Raw genomic sequence first — 16,307 nt, 5'->3', positions numbered from 1 at the left:
CCCCTGTCAGAAGCCCGGGCCTTTTTGTGGTTGTACAGGGGAGGACCCTTGCACGCTTAATGGGAGATCCACTATCCTGCCCGGCCACCGCGAGAGCGACAAACTAAAAATCAGCAACCCTAGTCCCGGGAGAAGGGGTTCAGAGTGGAAGTTGACGGTCGGTAGCGTACCTAGTGACCGGTGCAAAGTCATTCAAGGCGCCCCCCAGTGAGAAGGTCCTAAAGAACAGGCCAAGCTCTGAAAGGGAGGTCCTCCGTCTCTTAATAGGCGGTACCTGGCACCAAGCCATCTTAGCACCAAGCACAGGAGTCCTGGTTTGGATTGGATTTGGTGCCATTCAAGGTTAATGGCCTGGTCGTACGGTGCAAATCAAACATCCATCCATCCATTTCTCTTTTCCATTTCTTTCTCATATAGCCCACCACGCCCATACCTTGAGTTACTTCCTCCCACTTTAGCTCTTGCTCTTGATGCTTTAGTAATTTCGTTTCTTTTCTCGTCTCAAACCTTTCCCTTTCCTCTCCTTTCGTCCATCAGGAGTCAACCTCTTAGAAGCAGACAGACAGACAGACAGTGGGATCGTCTATCCTAATCAAAAGAAACGAATCTGCCTATCAGCGAGCGAGCGCAAGATAGACGAGCCTTATCACCTCAACGACTCCGGATGCCACCCGCCGAATTGTTTGTTTCTTCATCAACGGAAATCTCCATCTTACGAGCGCCTAGAAAGCAAAAGCAATTACATTGTTCGAAGATTGCCGTTGTGAGACGATTGTGACTTTTGTTTCTATCTGTGGAGAAGAGATTCTGGGCCAACTTACCCAAAGTGAGTGATGACCAAGGGTCAGCATCACATCGCGCATTGCTAAAAAGCAAAGTCAGAAACATCACAACCCGACCTGTCGCAAATCGCGACCGACCGCAAGCGACCTCGCACAGTTAAAACGTTTATTCCTCAGAAAAGCGGTGCCGCATAATTGTCTCTTCACCCTTTTCGCCCCCGGCATCCTGTTATCTCCATTTTCTCATTGGTTTCGATTTTGTTCTTGCAGTCAACCGTGCTTGACCATATCACATAGTCCCTTACGATCACGGAGTCTTTAACTCGTTCTGCCGTTCTGGAAATTATTGACGTCGCATGGATTCCCGCCCCTTACTCTTTTAAGTTCAGCCGCCTCTGAACAGTAATTCGTCGATCGCCCAGAACCGTCGAACCAGTGCTTGTCTTGCAGCAACACAATAACTTGAGACACCACGAAGAACGGTGTCTTATTTAAATGTTTCGCAGACTACGGAAAAACCAGGATCACAACACTACATCGAGTCAAGGACGTGACGACGACAAGGCAATTGCCACAAATCTTCGAGAACTTGGCTTGGTTGGCTCACGCGCATCCAGTCGAAGACCCCGAACTGGCACAGACTCTAAACCTTTTACCGAAGGACATTCCGTTAAAAGTAAATCTCTCCGCGGGCAAGACTCAGTCTCCTCCGCTGGCTCAGTGAGGTCAGGCGTTAGCAACGCTTCCCGTCGAGTTGGCAGTATCGACAACAACGTCATGGCCACCAACGCTGATAGAAGTCGCTCACGACGAGAGCGCACATTTGTGGGAAGCGAATGCGCAGTTTGTGAAGAGCCGCTTGAACACACCCTACGCGGCGAGCGCATCCTACAATTTTCTTGCTCTCATGTCTCCCATGAGGCATGCTTCTATGAATTCATTCGCGAATTCGAGTCACAATATTGCCCGACATGTGACGCACCCCTCCACTTAGACACAAGTCGAGGAGGAAACGTTATAGATATTGGTTTGCTACCTGTTCTGGTACAATCGGAGCGACATACTGACATGTGTATAGAGAAGATTAGCAACATGGTGCGTTCGGTCGGTACCGATTCGAGGTCCGCTATGACGCCGACGCCAACAGCAACCCCGTGGGATAACCAGCCAGCTCGAGCTCCCAGTGTCGAGAGCAATCAAAGGCGTCCTATGCAGCAACAACACGTCGGAGGCCGTGACAGCGTTGCTCGAGGTAGTATGAGGGATAGTCGAGATGCCCCACTATCAGATCGATACGGCCCCTCGAGGCATGCTCGAAGTGACAGTGAAGCCACAGGAGTTGCATCATCCGGCGGATATCCCGAGACAACACAAAGCGGACCTGCCAGACGCCACGACTACGATGTTCAAGCGATGGAGACGACACCTGTAAGCCCTCGACCAATGACACGCAACCCCATTCCGGCGCCGATTGTCACTGTGCGCTCAGAGTTCCCAACATTGAACCGCTCACGACAACAACAGACCCTTACGTGTCTGGTCACTGTCGAGGTTCCTGATAATAATTGGAGGCCGGATCCTGAAGATCTGGGTGCTGCAGCCCCTCTGCCTCCTCCTCCTACAACCAACCGTGCTGAGGAAGCATATGGCCGCCCGCCATCTCCAGCTCGCAGTGCGCCTCGCTTCTACCCATACGAATCTACAGAGGTTTTGGAAGAGATGACCGATAGTCTGCGCAACCGCGTTGATAACTGGCACGGGCTCGACTTTAGCAGGTTAGTGGCGGCGCTTTACTTTTATTAGTGGGCGATCATGGTCAGTATGAACGACAAGGCTAATTCTTCTGCAGATTCGGAAAATTGAGGCTCTATGGTACTCTCAGGGTGGGCAAGGATAAAGTCTCATGGCAGGAGTTGGAATGTTTCCTCTTCGCTGAGATGCTTATTTGCGTCAAAGAAAAGAAGATCCCTCAAGCACAACAGTGGGATGAGAATGGCGCTCCACGCAAAACAACTCGATGCACCCTCAAGGGCTCAATTCTTATCAAGAAGCACTTGAATGAAGTGTCAGAGACGGGAAATATCGACGAAAATATCCTGACGCTCAGCCTCTCGGTTGCTGAATTACCACAGTTCCATCTTCGTTTCGAGAACCGCAATCAATTGAAGTTGTGGCAGCAAGCTCTTCTTGACCTTAACGCTGTTGAGACATCTCCTGTACGCAGCCCCGAATATGATCGAGGCGAGTCAGAAACTGACGAGGAACTTGAGTGGCAACGTTCGCGCCCACAGAGAGTCTCCTCGGTTGCATCCTCCTGGGGTGGGGCGAGATCAACGACGACAGCACCCACTGACTATACGAACTTCCCCAGAAGTCCTGCCATGGCGAAGTCGGTTCATGTGCCCATCGATGTTGTTGTCGTGGTCCCTATTTCTTCTTCTATGCAGGGCGTCAAGATCAACCTCGTCCGAGATGCCCTGAAGTTTATGGTAAACACACTTGGCGAGCGTGACCGTATGGGATTGGTCACTTTTGGTTCAGGCGGCGGCGGCGTGCCTATTGTTGGCATGACTACCAAGGCTTGGCCGGGCTGGAGTAATATCCTGACATCCATCAAGCCGGTTGGCCAAAAGAGCCATCGCGCTGATGTCGTGGAGGGCGCCAATGTTGCGATGGATCTGCTCATGCAACGAAAGTACAACAACCCTATCGCATCTATCATGTTGATAAGCGACGCGTCTACCTCAGACGCTGATAGCGTTGATTTCGTCGTGTCTCGAGCTGAAGCTGCCAAAATCACCATCCACTCATTTGGCCTTGGGATGACACACAAGCCGGATACCATGATCGAGTTGTCAACAAGAACAAAAGCTTCTTATACTTATGTAAAGGACTGGATGATGCTTCGAGAATGCCTCGCTGGATGTCTAGGGAGCATGCAGACCCTTTCTCATCAGAATGTTAAGCTTAAGCTCAAGCTGCCCGAGGGTTCTCCTGCGAAATTCCACAAGATTAGTGGTGCCCTGCAAATTACGAAGCGAGCTACGGGCAGAGATGCGGAAGCATCCCTCGGTGATCTTCGATTTGGGGACAAGCGTGATGTTCTGGTGCAACTTGTCATTCTTCCTGACAATACTTCCCAAGAACAACTTCCTCAAGATCCCTGGGATAATATTGTCTCAGGTCTCGAAGCACTCGGTGGCCCTATGGACAACGACAACGAAAGAACTCTCTCCGTCGAAGAGGTTCCATTGATCCAAGCAGACCTTAGCTGGGGGGATATCCTGCGTGAGGGCACTGTCACACATATGCCTCGGCCATCTCTTCTGGCCATCACCATGCTTCCAGTCAGTGGAGGATCAAAGAAGACATGGCAGAACTCCCCTCCCATCCCTCCTCACCCGAGTATTGTTCAGCGCCGCATGGAGCTCCTCACTTCTGACATGCTTACCCGTGCTCTCACTCTGGTCAGCCGCGGCCAACACGACCGTGCCCATACACTATTGAATGAGACTCGATCAATTCTGAAGGGTCTCGGAAAAGGTGGACTCCCCCCCATCCCCCCTCCAAGCAAGTCGACCCCTTCGGCCCCCTCCACTCCCCATCCCGCGAACGACGCTTCGCCAGGTCAATCAACCACTCCCGATCGCAAACGCAGCCCTTCACCGCCTGCTTCGGCAATCTCTGGTGTAAACGGTCTCCCTTCCTCGCAATTGGGCCGTAGCCGATCTAACGATGGCCTTGGGCTTGGTGCTGGAATTGATGCCAATACTGTCGCCGCCCTTGATGCTGAATTAGAGAGTAGTCTGGAGTGGATTAACCATCCTGCTGTTTTCAGTCGCGACAGTAGAAAGGCCGTCCTTCAGGCAATTGGCGTAATAAGCTCCCAGCGAGCTTTCACATACCGCACCCCTATCGAGGGGCTATGGGCTTGCCGCGTTAGCGGCGTCAAGAAGCTCACGGAGAAGAGTCGAGAATGGCGTGAGGATGGTGGCGGTGAGGGCGGAATCACAGAAGAATCTTGATCTTCATAATCGTTTTCGCCCATTTCCTCTTTCTTCATTTACTGTCATAGCCAAAATAGCGCTCTGGTTCTATTTTCAGCTTGACTAACGACCGATCATGACCAAAATATTCAGATGCTTCCCACGCTATTACACATGCATTTGTTGCTACTGCTACTTTATACTCGCTACTTGCTTTCTTCAGCCGATGAAGGGATGCATTATCTCTTCCGGCTTCCCTCTGGAATTGTTCGATACCCCTGGAATCTACCAACTATCTGGCGCACATTACACCTTATACTCGTAGTATATACCTGCTTCACCATCTTGCATTAATAGATCTTTTTCTGACTCACTGCAATTGGTCTGATCCAGCTCTATCCGCTGCGATATTGCCTCGCTGATGTTCCATGGTTCGCATTTCCTCTTCAGTATGTTGGAAACAGCCTGTTATACTCCTGTATTCTGCTGATCCTTTTGCATAATGGGGTGTATTGATGTGCTGGATAGGTAGATAGCCTTTTTCTGCCTTATATACACTGCGTTTCTGGATTATCTGCACATATAAATAGTCATAAGCGGGAAGGGACTTGACGAAGTCGATGCATGAAAATACTTAACTTGATATATCACTGTTGACTCTTAAGTAGAAATACCCCCCCTTCTTGTTTTCGACATAAATGGGTGGTAGAAATCACTGCCTTATATGAATGTCCCTTCTCATCCGCAATAGCTTTGTCACAGCATCTGAATTGGCTATTGAAAATTGAAGTCCATAATTGCGGTACCAAGTCTGACAGAACTGAGTGATCTAAGTCGAGGGCACAGCAAAATTTACAACGGGCTACTGGACAATCTTAATGAACATATGTCTATGCCTTGACTCTGTTATCTGAGGGATATCTAACCAACCACGACACCAGGTGATCGTCACGCATATCACATCCATTGCCGATTTTGAACTTTTTAGTTTTATCCATTTAGTCCTCGTCCCAGTTCTGTGGCTTTTGGTCAGTCCAAGCTTCTCATAGATAGGAGGAAGGGAACGTACAGGGTTGGGTCCAGGGGGCTTGGGTCCTCCAGCTTGTCGTGCCACGATGATCTGGTCAACAGACAAAACGGTGCGGGCGGCTTCCGTAGCAAGTTTGATGGCCCACTGCTTGGAGATGAGAAGATCCAGAATACCTTCATCCTTGGCATCGATAGTACCAGTGTTATCATCGTTCTGTGGCATGAGTTAGAAATAGATTCATCATAGATAGATCAAAACGGACCTCAATATCAACGCCAATGTCCCAAGCGTCACTGTTTGCGTGGGCAGCGTAAAGTCGGCTGAGAACCTCGGTGGCGTCAAGTCCGGCGCTCTCAGCGATGGTGCGAGGAACAACCTCAAAAGCCTCACCATACTTCTTGATCGCGTACTGGCTAAGTCCGGGAGTCTTCTCACCGTGAGCTTGTATCCTTTCAACCAGCTCGACTTCTGTAGCACCAGCACCAGGAACCAACCGCGGATCACGGGTAATGGCTTTGACGACGTTGACACCATCATCGACGGCGCGCTCAATATCATCAAGATGGTTCTGGGTTGCTCCTCGAAGCACAAGGGTGGCGGTTCGAGTGACCTCATCCTCCTGGCGGAAGACTGTAACTCGGTCTCCACCAATTTCAAGGGTCTCAACAACATCGATGCTTCCCATCTCGTCGGGCATAGGAGCCCCTAGCCTCGCCAAGGGGGTGGCACCAACAACACGGCATACTCTTCGAAGTTCGAACTTGCTGAGAATTCGGATGCACAAAATTCCAAATCGGTTCAGGTAGTGCATCGCCAAATCGCCGACACGCTCACCACAAACAACAACTCGGAGGCCAGAGTCGTAAAGTTCCTTGATGGAAGTCTCGAGTTGAGACTCCTCACCCTTTGTGAAATCCATCATCTCTTTGGCGTTGTGCAGGAGAACAGTACCCTTGGTCTCGGTTTGACCGGCGTCAATAGGACAGGTGAAGACACCAACCTTGGCGCGGCTGGCCTTTTTGACCGAACCATCAGGTTCCTTAGGGAAGACCATGCCCTTAACGACCCTGCTCTGCTCCAGGCTTCCACCCATGATCTTGACCACGCGGATATTGTCGACATTAAAGTTAGCGGGGTTCTTGGGGAGAACATTGAGAACAGCCTCGGCAACAAGATCGGCAAGGAATGCCTCGTTTCCGTTTTGCTTGCTGGCAATAACCGTGCTGATGGCCTTGCTCAGCTCTTCCTGATCTCGCATATCCTCCACTTTGTCAACAGCAAGCTCTTCAAGGGTCTCAAGAGCAAATTTCTGGGCCTTCTCATAGCCGATGACGATGTCTGATGTCTTGAGGCCCATGCGCAGCAGATCCTCTGCCTTTCGAAGCAGCTCGCCAGCGAGGACAATGACAAGGTTGGTAGCATCGCCCATCTCAGCTTCTTGTTGCTGACTAGCCATGACGAGGAGTTTGGCAGCGGGGTGTACAACGTCGAGTTCGCGTAGGATGGTCGCAGCGTCAGATGTAAGAATCATTTTTTGCAAATGGTTGATGACAATCTTATTGCGGCCATAGGGGCCAAGCGAGGTCTGAACAGTGGATGCAATCGCTCTGCAGGCGTCGATATTGCGAAGTACAGCACCATCTTCGGAGTCGTAGCTATTGAGAAAGAGATAGATTTGTTAGTCGAATTCATAAAAAGTTCATTTACTGATTGTTGTGATCATGAAAGTGGCATTTGTAAGGAGGCAAGTAAAGAGGCGGGGAGCTACCAACACAAGGAGGGGAGCAACTCACTTGTTATAACCTTGCTTGAACAAGCCCGCGTTGGGGGCGTTGGGGATATTGAGCGACATCTTCGACGGCCACAGCGCTCAGGAGGCGATTTTCTTGGTTGTGGCTGTATAAGATATGTCGTCAACTATGTGTCTGGTTTGAAAGTCGAGGTGATACCTGTTGATGGATAGATTTCGCCTGCTAGCTTCACAGTGTCCCACCACCCAAGTCTGAAAAACTTCCACGGGGTGATTTAGTGGGTAGTGGGTACGTACCCGACTGCCTGCACTCAGAGGTCGCTCCTACCAGCGCGGTGCTCTACCTCTACCTTACAATGATGAATACAGTTGATTGCGAATGAGTGGGTGCTAAGCTTGTGGATTTTCGAAGGCAAATAAGAATAATTTATACTACCTTATTATACTTAAGAACCCATGATCAGCAACTTTACCTCAGGTAGTGAAAACCTAACCTAGCAGCCTAGGTGCCTTACATATAAGCATTCTTGCTGATAACAGCCTCAATTTGAGGGACAGATTCAAGGGTCTAGCTGTCCAATCAGACATGGTCTCCGCCACACCCCCTGAAGGAGTCGTCAGCCTTGCATGCCGCTGTGGCTAACGAGCACGCCCGCGAAGCTTTGGTGACGGGAACGAACTGACACCGTCCAGGTTTGCGACTCGTGATGGCTGATTGACACACTTAATTTTTAACACCTTTTCACACTGATACCCACGACCAGCGCCATACCTAGGTACTAACGCCAGATCCTCTCGCCTTGGTTACGAAGCTTCTTCTTTGTCTTGTTGCCTGATCGATTTCAGCGTTCATCAATTACAGATTCATGTGGACACCACCTGCCAGTGATTCTGAATAGTGAGCTTAACAACCTGACTTACCTAGCGAATCGTCACGCGTCAAGCTATCACTCCTGAACTCACAGCGAACTTCGACAGCCGACGTCGCAATTATCTTTCCTCGTCTCAAATCGAATCTCTTCCAGAAACATACATACCAATCGTAGAGGCAATCTTATCAGTTGTGATTCATAGCTGCCTAGGTAGTAGCTAGCCAACCATGCCCGGTAAGTCATTCGCCCATGACAGAATCGTTCACCGTCAACGATCGCTCCTGGTGGGTTCTGTTGGTTGCTCCAACCCTCAAACTCACGGCTCAAGTTAAGGCCAAGGCACATCCCTTGCACCATCTACCACACGATCCTCATTTGCCCTGCGCTTCACAACCACACTCTTCTGCTTCACTGCGCGTTCCTGTATTGTTTTCACGGCTCTCGCATCATCACCTCGCCTCCACATCAAGCGCCCAGAATGACCATAACACTCAAGCGCAAAGCATCAGAAGCTGACCTCCCTCCTCGCACACCAGCGATTCCTTCTACACTCCCTCCTTCCGTGGAGGAGGCCTATCGTCGAAAATGTGTTCAGCTGAAGAACCGCACCAATGAAGTTGAAGACGCCAATGATGCCGCTCGACTTCGTCTTGCTCGTATCAAGCGCCAGGTTGAAAAGTTGCGAATAGAGCGCGCTTTTCTCCTCGAACAGCTCGCAAAGCGCACGAGCGCAAATGTCGAGGATTCAGACGGCAGCCCAAGCCCACCCCCTACGGTATGCTTTTATTTTCTTCCCATCCCTCTTCTCCCTTTGCCTGGCAATCCTCTACCGGCCTGCCGCGCCTCTACTACTTACGGCGCCCGGTTCAATGTTGATGCTTTTGCGCTTGGATTAGGACTACCAATTCACCATACCAAGTGAGTTAGCTAACCACCAGAAGCCCAAAGATAAGCCTCTGCGTACGAAGAGAGGCCACCGAAAGTCGATGATGCCTGATTCCGACTCGAAGGCACCAGTCGCTGCCTCTTTTACCAACACCGCCGGCTCCCCAACCTCCGAAACCTTCTCACACCCTCCAGAAAGCCAACCCAAGCCGGCTCATGCCAACGGTATCTCTGCGAGCGATTCCAAGAAGCCCACCAGTGCATTTGAGCTGTTTTGCTCAGAAACACGGCCTGGTCTCGAGAGCAAGGAAAAGGACAGCGAGATCCCTTTGAACATTGAGGATGAGCTCGCTCGTGTCTGGAAGGGTCTCTCGGATGGTGAGAAAGATGAATACGAGGCAAGATTCGAACTTGCGATGGCCAAGAACGATGAGTCGAAGAAAAGCCCCGCATCTGACAAGAAGGATGATAAGCCTGCTGAGCCCAAGCAACTCGTTCAGGACGAGGACATAGAGATGGGTGATGACACTGAGGATCAAGATACACAGGCTGGCGAGAAAGTCGAGTAATGAGGACATCCATTGAATGTCTCGAGGCGTTTTGGCGGGTATACGATTTCGCATGTCATGACATCAACCCATGTACTAGTAATTAGATGCTTTTCACAACAAAGAACTAAGTTCCGAGAACGGATTCAATAGATTAAGAAACGCGGCATCTTCGCGCGCATCGCTCTGAGACCTAGCCGCGAAGTCATCTATCTAATATCTGCAAATTTTACACGTACTCCTGGTCGCTTCGTTTGTGGGTATTTATCCCAAATTACAACAACACCAAGACAAGATGAACCTCCGTAAGCTGAATTTTCTATTTCTTCTCCTTCTTTCTCCCTTCCCCAATGAAAAAATGGGCGAGATCCCTTGGCCGAGGAAAAGCTTATTCGCCGACATACAAGTCTACTACAATATTGACAGCTGCAACTAGAATTTCTGCCGCAATAAGAACAATTACTGTCAAGTGGTTAGCATACTACATGTGTCATAGAATGGCGCTTAGCATACCGATCCATTCAAGCTTCTCGTCATGGCCATGGCTGAGCTCTCCTTTTAGCACAGCCAACAAATCTGCTATGACATCGAGACGTTCTGTCAAAAGTCCAACGCGCTGGTCCATCTCTAAATAACTCCTCACGGCTTGGTACACGGGTTCAAGTTGGGGCTCTACCCAGAAGAGCTCGGGTGTATCGAGTACCGAACCGTTTAGGTGGATGTTGATGCGAAGGATGAAAAGTTCTCCAATTTGCATGTTGATCTGTGATCGCCGAAGTGCAATTTTGCCCGTTGTGGCTATTTGTGTAGGAATATCTTTGCATGTGTCAACTGTTGATGCAATCAGCTCTTCGAAGAGTGAAGTCTGCAAGCTGTTAGCAAACCATCCCGATACAACCCTTATTAGCAGGTCAGCTTACTTTGACACTTTGTGCCAGTGCATGAGAAATAGCTAATTTCGTCATGTAGTTGTTCTTGTCGCGGAGAGTGATAAAGTCATTATAGATACGGGCCTGATAATCCTTTGTGTAGTAAAAGTTGAACAACTCAGTCTCGACATCATCTGGGGCAAGCTTCTCTGTCTCAAACTTGGCGATCTCCTTCAGGAACCGGGCTTCTTGAGCTTCGGTCATTCCCCAGATGACAACCACTCCATAATCGAAGAGAAACACCTCGGGTGTATGCACCTGCGTATCAAAATCGGGATTGGTCTCGCTTATCGAGTCGTGATCTTCTACTGCCGAGCCCAGCAGATCTGCGCTGTCAATGTGAGAGCCATTACCGTTACCATTAGCATCGTTATGGGCGTGGCCATTGTGGCCACGAGCCTCTGAACCGGCCTCTTCTAAAGGTAAGTCAGCTAAGTCGCTCCGCTGTTGCGCGACATCAATGGCGTCACCTCCAGTTGAATGCCGGCGTTCATAGTTCTGAACTGGATCGCGACTGCGCGCGTTTTTGGAGGTATAATTATATGGCGTATATATGCATTCGTCGATGAGCTTGGGGTTTGCGCCTCGGGTTTTTCCTCTTCCCTTTAGAAATCTCATCATGGCTTCCATCTCGTATCGGTTTGCAGTGCAATATGCCGTGACACGCGGCAGTCGGTCTCGATCCGCTTTTCCTAGTTTCGCTGCATCTCTCCGCGCAGCTGGATCCTTGATACGTGTGTACTGAGAATAGACATCTCTACCACTCTCCTCGTCCTCAGGGTCGTCCAGGTCGGTGTTGGGAAGCAGCTTCAGCTTTTCCGTCTTTTTCGTACTGCGTTGAGGTCCGATTTTGGGTCCAAAAGATAGATTGGCAACTGCAGGTACAGAACCTTGGCTGTTCCGTCTCCTGAGCTTATTGTTCAGAGCTGTGAGCATGGGAGGGCCGCCAGCGGCGCCGCTGACGGAGCCAGCAGCATGGTGCCCCGGGGATCGATGTTGAAATTGTTGACGAGTAGGTTCAAAGGTTTTTGTAACAGGGTTGTCGCTGAAGGTAACTGATCGTGTTCCTTTGGGTCTGTTCTCTGTGGTAGGGAGTAATGGCGACGACTCATTAAGTGCAGCGTCTGATGAGGTGCCATGGGGATCCATTTTGGTTTAAGCCAGTGACGATTGAAATGATGGAGTCGGGAAGATAAGTAGATTCAAATCTTTCAGGGCGCAGGTGAAACACTGGCACTGCGCACCACCTCGCTAAGTACCGTAAAGATCAATTGAAATGATACCAAGGCCGTGGTCGGGTTGGACAACGAAGGATGATTGCGGTTGCGGTGTTGGGGTGAAGAACTTTCCTGGGGTTGATGTTACTGGTGCTAATGACGTCTGCCAAACTTCCGCGACCTGACGCGAAGAGCAACCTAATGATCCACCATGCTTGAAGCTCTTTGTGGGGCATTTTCGCATTTCTCTTTTGAGCATCCTCCGTACTACCTCATGTAATTCTTTCCATTTTAATATAGGATAAGCTTTTGGACGTCAAAAGACTCGAGACTGATTTTGTATAAGAGGAGGAAAACTGGTTAAAGAAATCTAACGTTATACTTAGAAACTATCAATCTGCGGTATTTTTGTCACCTCAGATTGAGCTCCCGAGGTTTCTTCTACCATTGTATAAGAAGGAAGCTTTCATGGCATTTGACGATACAAATATCAAAGACAAAGAAGTCAATAGTAGTCACTAAACTTCGCCCAAAAAAAAGTCTATCTAAGAATGAACGACGGTCGAATGTCGGCATGATGAAGGTGATGTAGCCCTGTTGTGTCATTGCTTCTCCATCAGATGCAAACGTCTTGTCTTTATTCTGCTAATCACGTTCAAGCATCAATGATCTTGACATCAGTCCTAAATCCAGACTTGTCCAAGCGGTCGACTAAACCTTGACCTAGGCAGGCTGGTGTATAAGATCCGCCATCGAGCTCAATGTCGTCTTCAAGAATTGTTGCGGCAATCTCAGCAAGGAGCATTCCTGTCACTGCGGGCACAACTGTCAGTAAGAGCTCATGGCCTTTGGGCGTTTTAAACTCACAAAAGTACATGCCACCATGATACCACATACGGCAGAGAGCTGCTTTGCCTGCGGCCTTCTCCGAATCAGGATATGCGATGCCCCGATACTCGATTTCATCTTTGGCCGTGTCCTCACGTTTAGCACCTTCTCCAGGCTGATATACACGCTTTTTGAGAAAGTTCCTCAACGGTGCAACTGATACAAGTAGGACCCCACCGACAATAAGAAGCCAATGAATAAAGATCCCATGGAGCCAGTTGCGGGCTTTCATATGTTCTACCCAAACGAAATTAGGACCATAAAACTCATCTTTGCGAGAGGGTGTACTGGAAAGGAGACCCCAAGTACGTTCAACAACTGCAACATCAGTGGAATTCGTGACAGACGTGGTCTGGAGCCCAAGATTTGGTACGGTCCGAACGCCAAAAATCATCTGGAGAATGGAGCTCTTGGGCCGCGTTGGATCCTTGTGTTTTACAGGTGACTGGGCATACGGGCTACTAGCCTCCTTGATCTCCTGAAGCGAAAAGACATCCCAGATACTTAAGGCGGTAGCGAGTGTGCCACCAGATGGTGCCGAGCTATGACTCAGTTAGTTGTTTGAACTATACCTTCCTGTTCAAGAGCTGTACTCACTTGATTTTGTGGAGAGAAACGACCACATCTCTCGTCTGAGAGCCTAAATCGGTACGAATAGCCTTGGCCATGGTCCATGTGATGAGATCAGCGGGAGCCGACTCAATTCCAGCTTGTGGGATCAAGATAGCACCTGTCTGTTTAGCATTTGCTTCATATTTCTTGATCATCTTATGAACCCAAGCAGCTTCGCCTGTGACATCTACGTAGTGGGTTCCGGCCTCGGCACAAACCCTATAAGCATGCTCACCGTACAGGCTGTATGGTCCAATGGTGGTTATGAGGATACACGTCTTCTTTGCCAGAACACTCAAATCGGCGTCGTTCAGGTTTACGACCTCAGTGGCTAATTGTAATCATCAGCTTGAGGACTATAAAGGATCAACAAGGAATGTTGTTGGGCGATACCTGGTGGCAGTCGATCAGGATTGAGTTTCTGACACTCTTCAACCACAGCCTTTAGCTTGCCACTGTTTCGGCCCGCCAGCGCCCATTTGAGGTCAGTTGCAAGATGCATTGAAATATATTCAGCCGTCAATTTTCCCGTGTAACCTTGGCTACAGTCAGAATTCGGCCATAGCCTTACCTTAAAGGCTCAACTAGAAGTAAGAACTCACCAGTTGCCCCGAGGACAACGATGTCGTACTGACGGCCATGATTCTTGACAAAGGGCATTGTCAATCGGCAATTGGTTCGGGAAGGAATTAAATAAGACTTGATATTAGGGTCAATCGAAAGTAGAATAAACAAAATTTTATATAGGTAGTCAATGCGAGTCGATTAAAACAAGGTAATGTGTAGGACTGCGTGCGAGACGGTCAAGTTGGGGTTACTGTCCTTGGTATCATGATGCCGAGGGACGATCAGTTTGGCTGTGCCTAGTGACCAGGCACCCTTGTAGGTGCTCAGAGCGTCATTCCGCTCCTGACATTGGGATCTTATCTCGATAAGGTGGCATTCATCAACAAGCTTGGTCCTGAACGAATGAGATGTGATGATGTCTTCACATGGGCTAAACCGGCATGATAGAATTTGAACTTGAGCGAGGAACCGTAGCAAAAGAGCTTCACTCCGTCCTTAAAGCATATGCCTTTCAAGCTGACAAAGTTTCTTTCACCTCGAACATTGACAGCCCTACGTTAGTACCTAGAGAGTTCCTCGAATGGAATTTAAGGGATCATGAGTCATGCTCTAACAATATCTCCAATTTCGCTGAATCGAAGCACGTGAGCCCAAAGCTCTCTGTCTCTCTATCTCTCTCTGCCGAAATTCTTCCGATCGAGCACCGAAAAAAATTCAAGAAAGTGGGACCCACTCGCTTCCTGAATGGGCTTGCCCTAAGGACCACAAGTTCTTTCCTCAACATTCAGTGTCAGCCTCCAACAGTCGAGCAACATTCACCTCCGCCGTCTTTATTCCTTTCAAGACGTCCGACACATATCCTTCAAGATGACCAAGCGAACAAAGAAGGTCGGTGTTACGTATGTATTGTCCTTCAGCTCAGCATCAGAGCAACGGCAGCTAACAAGTTCGCAGCGGTAAATACGGTACCCGGTAAGTTTCACGACGAAAATCCCATATCCGAAGCATATCGACACCGGTTTCCCCAGCTCCCTTTCGTAACGACTCCTCCGCTACCCGTGGCTCTCTTCATGGTCCCAGCAACTGTTTCAAAGGCAGGCGGTGGACTAAGGTTCGCACAAGCCAGGCCACAGATACAGATTGAAAGTTCCACGAGTCGGCCAAGGGCGGCACGAGGCAGGATGGGAGCTTGGATATGCAACGACTGGGTAGTTTGACACGACCGAAACTAACATCACGGTCTCTAGTTACGGTGCTTCCCTGCGAAAGCAGGTCAAGAAGATGGAAGTTACCCAGCACGCCAAGTACACCTGCACTTTCTGCGGAAAGGTCACCGTCAAGCGACAGGCTACCGGCATCTGGGATTGCAAGTCTTGCAAGCGCACTGTTGCTGGTGGTGCTTACACCGTTGCGTTCGTTCTCCCAACTCTATCGGATGATGCATATCAGGATGGATCACTAACCAGGAATAGCACACCTGCCGCCGCTGCCATGCGATCGACTCTGCGACGTCTCCGAGAGATTGCTGAGGTTTAAGGATGGGCTCTAGCGGAAGGAGAAAACGGCTTTGCTTTTCGGTATGGTGTACGGGGGATATGGATTTCGTGCCTACACTACGAGTTGACGATCTGGACGTCAACACCCGATCTTCGATCACATAGAAGCCGATCGATTAGCAATGAACAAAAAAGAATTGCAGGCTTCGGACCCATTCAACAACAATCCCGCCTCGTGCAAGTATAAAGTAACAGAACTGTTGTCATCTTTCAGCCATTGCAGGAGTCTACTATCGGCCAGAAACTGGACCGAACGATACAAACAGGTCCCATGCCAAAATGGTAACCTCTTCTTGGCCACCCCCCAGGTGTCTACGTCATGAGCTCCATGCCAGGACCGTATCTTGCGCCGCCGCATGTCCTTCGTCACTCTCTGCTGCGTACCGTGGGGCTCACAAGTATGGTAGAACATTCTTTCTCCAGTAATCAGAGCCGATTTCAACAGCATTTACGCCTGATCCGATTTACGTCGAGGGACATGAGCTGCGAGATCTCTTCCCCGGATCTGCCTAATCCTTTAAACCCTCTTAAACCTCGTACGACCTTGATGTACCCATTATTTTCTGTAGTCTGAACTTCTCAGTTTTCACAAGACATGGTTGGCAAGAGACATGTTGGTACGGCAGAAGTATGATTCATGCAGTTTTCAGTGAAACACGTCTGGCTAGTACATTGGGGCATTGTC

The 16,307-nt window shown here is 49.5% G+C and overlaps 6 protein-coding genes across 6 annotated transcripts; 3 read left to right on the top strand and 3 right to left on the bottom strand.

The window, feature by feature from the left end:
- Positions 1-1,277: 1,277 nt before the first annotated feature.
- FMAN_04663 (uncharacterized protein) lies at positions 1,278-4,807 on the top strand (the record flags this gene model as incomplete). The annotated part of the gene is made up of 3 exons (XM_041828602.1): positions 1,278-1,809; positions 1,861-2,557; positions 2,632-4,807. The coding sequence occupies 3 exons, from the start codon at positions 1,278-1,280 to the stop codon at positions 4,805-4,807; spliced, it is 3,405 nt and encodes a 1,134-aa protein (XP_041679449.1).
- Positions 4,808-5,766: 959 nt separating this feature from the next.
- On the bottom strand, positions 5,767-7,650 carry FMAN_04664 (putative CCT8-component of chaperonin-containing T-complex; the record flags this gene model as incomplete). Its single annotated transcript, XM_041828601.1, has 4 exons — positions 5,767-5,784; positions 5,838-6,011; positions 6,061-7,453; positions 7,592-7,650. 4 exons carry the CDS (start codon positions 7,648-7,650, stop codon positions 5,767-5,769), a joined length of 1,644 nt encoding a protein of 547 aa, XP_041679448.1.
- Positions 7,651-8,647: 997 nt separating this feature from the next.
- Positions 8,648-9,874, top strand: FMAN_04665 (uncharacterized protein; the record flags this gene model as incomplete). Its single annotated transcript, XM_041828600.1, has 3 exons — positions 8,648-8,654; positions 8,957-9,195; positions 9,431-9,874. 3 exons carry the CDS (start codon positions 8,648-8,650, stop codon positions 9,872-9,874), a joined length of 690 nt encoding a protein of 229 aa, XP_041679447.1.
- Positions 9,875-10,241: 367 nt separating this feature from the next.
- On the bottom strand, positions 10,242-11,931 carry FMAN_04666 (putative RMD1-protein required for Meiotic Division; the record flags this gene model as incomplete). Its single annotated transcript, XM_041828599.1, has 3 exons — positions 10,242-10,315; positions 10,367-10,718; positions 10,774-11,931. 3 exons carry the CDS (start codon positions 11,929-11,931, stop codon positions 10,242-10,244), a joined length of 1,584 nt encoding a protein of 527 aa, XP_041679446.1.
- A 723-nt stretch (positions 11,932-12,654) lies between these two features.
- Positions 12,655-14,159, bottom strand: FMAN_04667 (uncharacterized protein; the record flags this gene model as incomplete). The annotated part of the gene is made up of 5 exons (XM_041828598.1): positions 12,655-12,812; positions 12,867-13,429; positions 13,485-13,830; positions 13,893-14,036; positions 14,102-14,159. 5 exons carry the CDS (start codon positions 14,157-14,159, stop codon positions 12,655-12,657), a joined length of 1,269 nt encoding a protein of 422 aa, XP_041679445.1.
- A 774-nt stretch (positions 14,160-14,933) lies between these two features.
- FMAN_04668 (putative RPL43B-60S large subunit ribosomal protein) lies at positions 14,934-15,602 on the top strand (the record flags this gene model as incomplete). Its single annotated transcript, XM_041828596.1, has 4 exons — positions 14,934-14,965; positions 15,021-15,038; positions 15,314-15,478; positions 15,539-15,602. The coding sequence occupies 4 exons, from the start codon at positions 14,934-14,936 to the stop codon at positions 15,600-15,602; spliced, it is 279 nt and encodes a 92-aa protein (XP_041679444.1).
- Between the last annotated feature and the right edge of the window lie 705 nt (positions 15,603-16,307).

This window comes from Fusarium mangiferae (genome assembly GCF_900044065.1).
Source record: "Fusarium mangiferae strain MRC7560 genome assembly, contig: FMAN_scaffold003, whole genome shotgun sequence".
NCBI classification, from domain to species: domain Eukaryota; kingdom Fungi; phylum Ascomycota; class Sordariomycetes; order Hypocreales; family Nectriaceae; genus Fusarium; species Fusarium mangiferae.
This window is presented reverse-complemented; position numbering and strand designations above follow the sequence as displayed.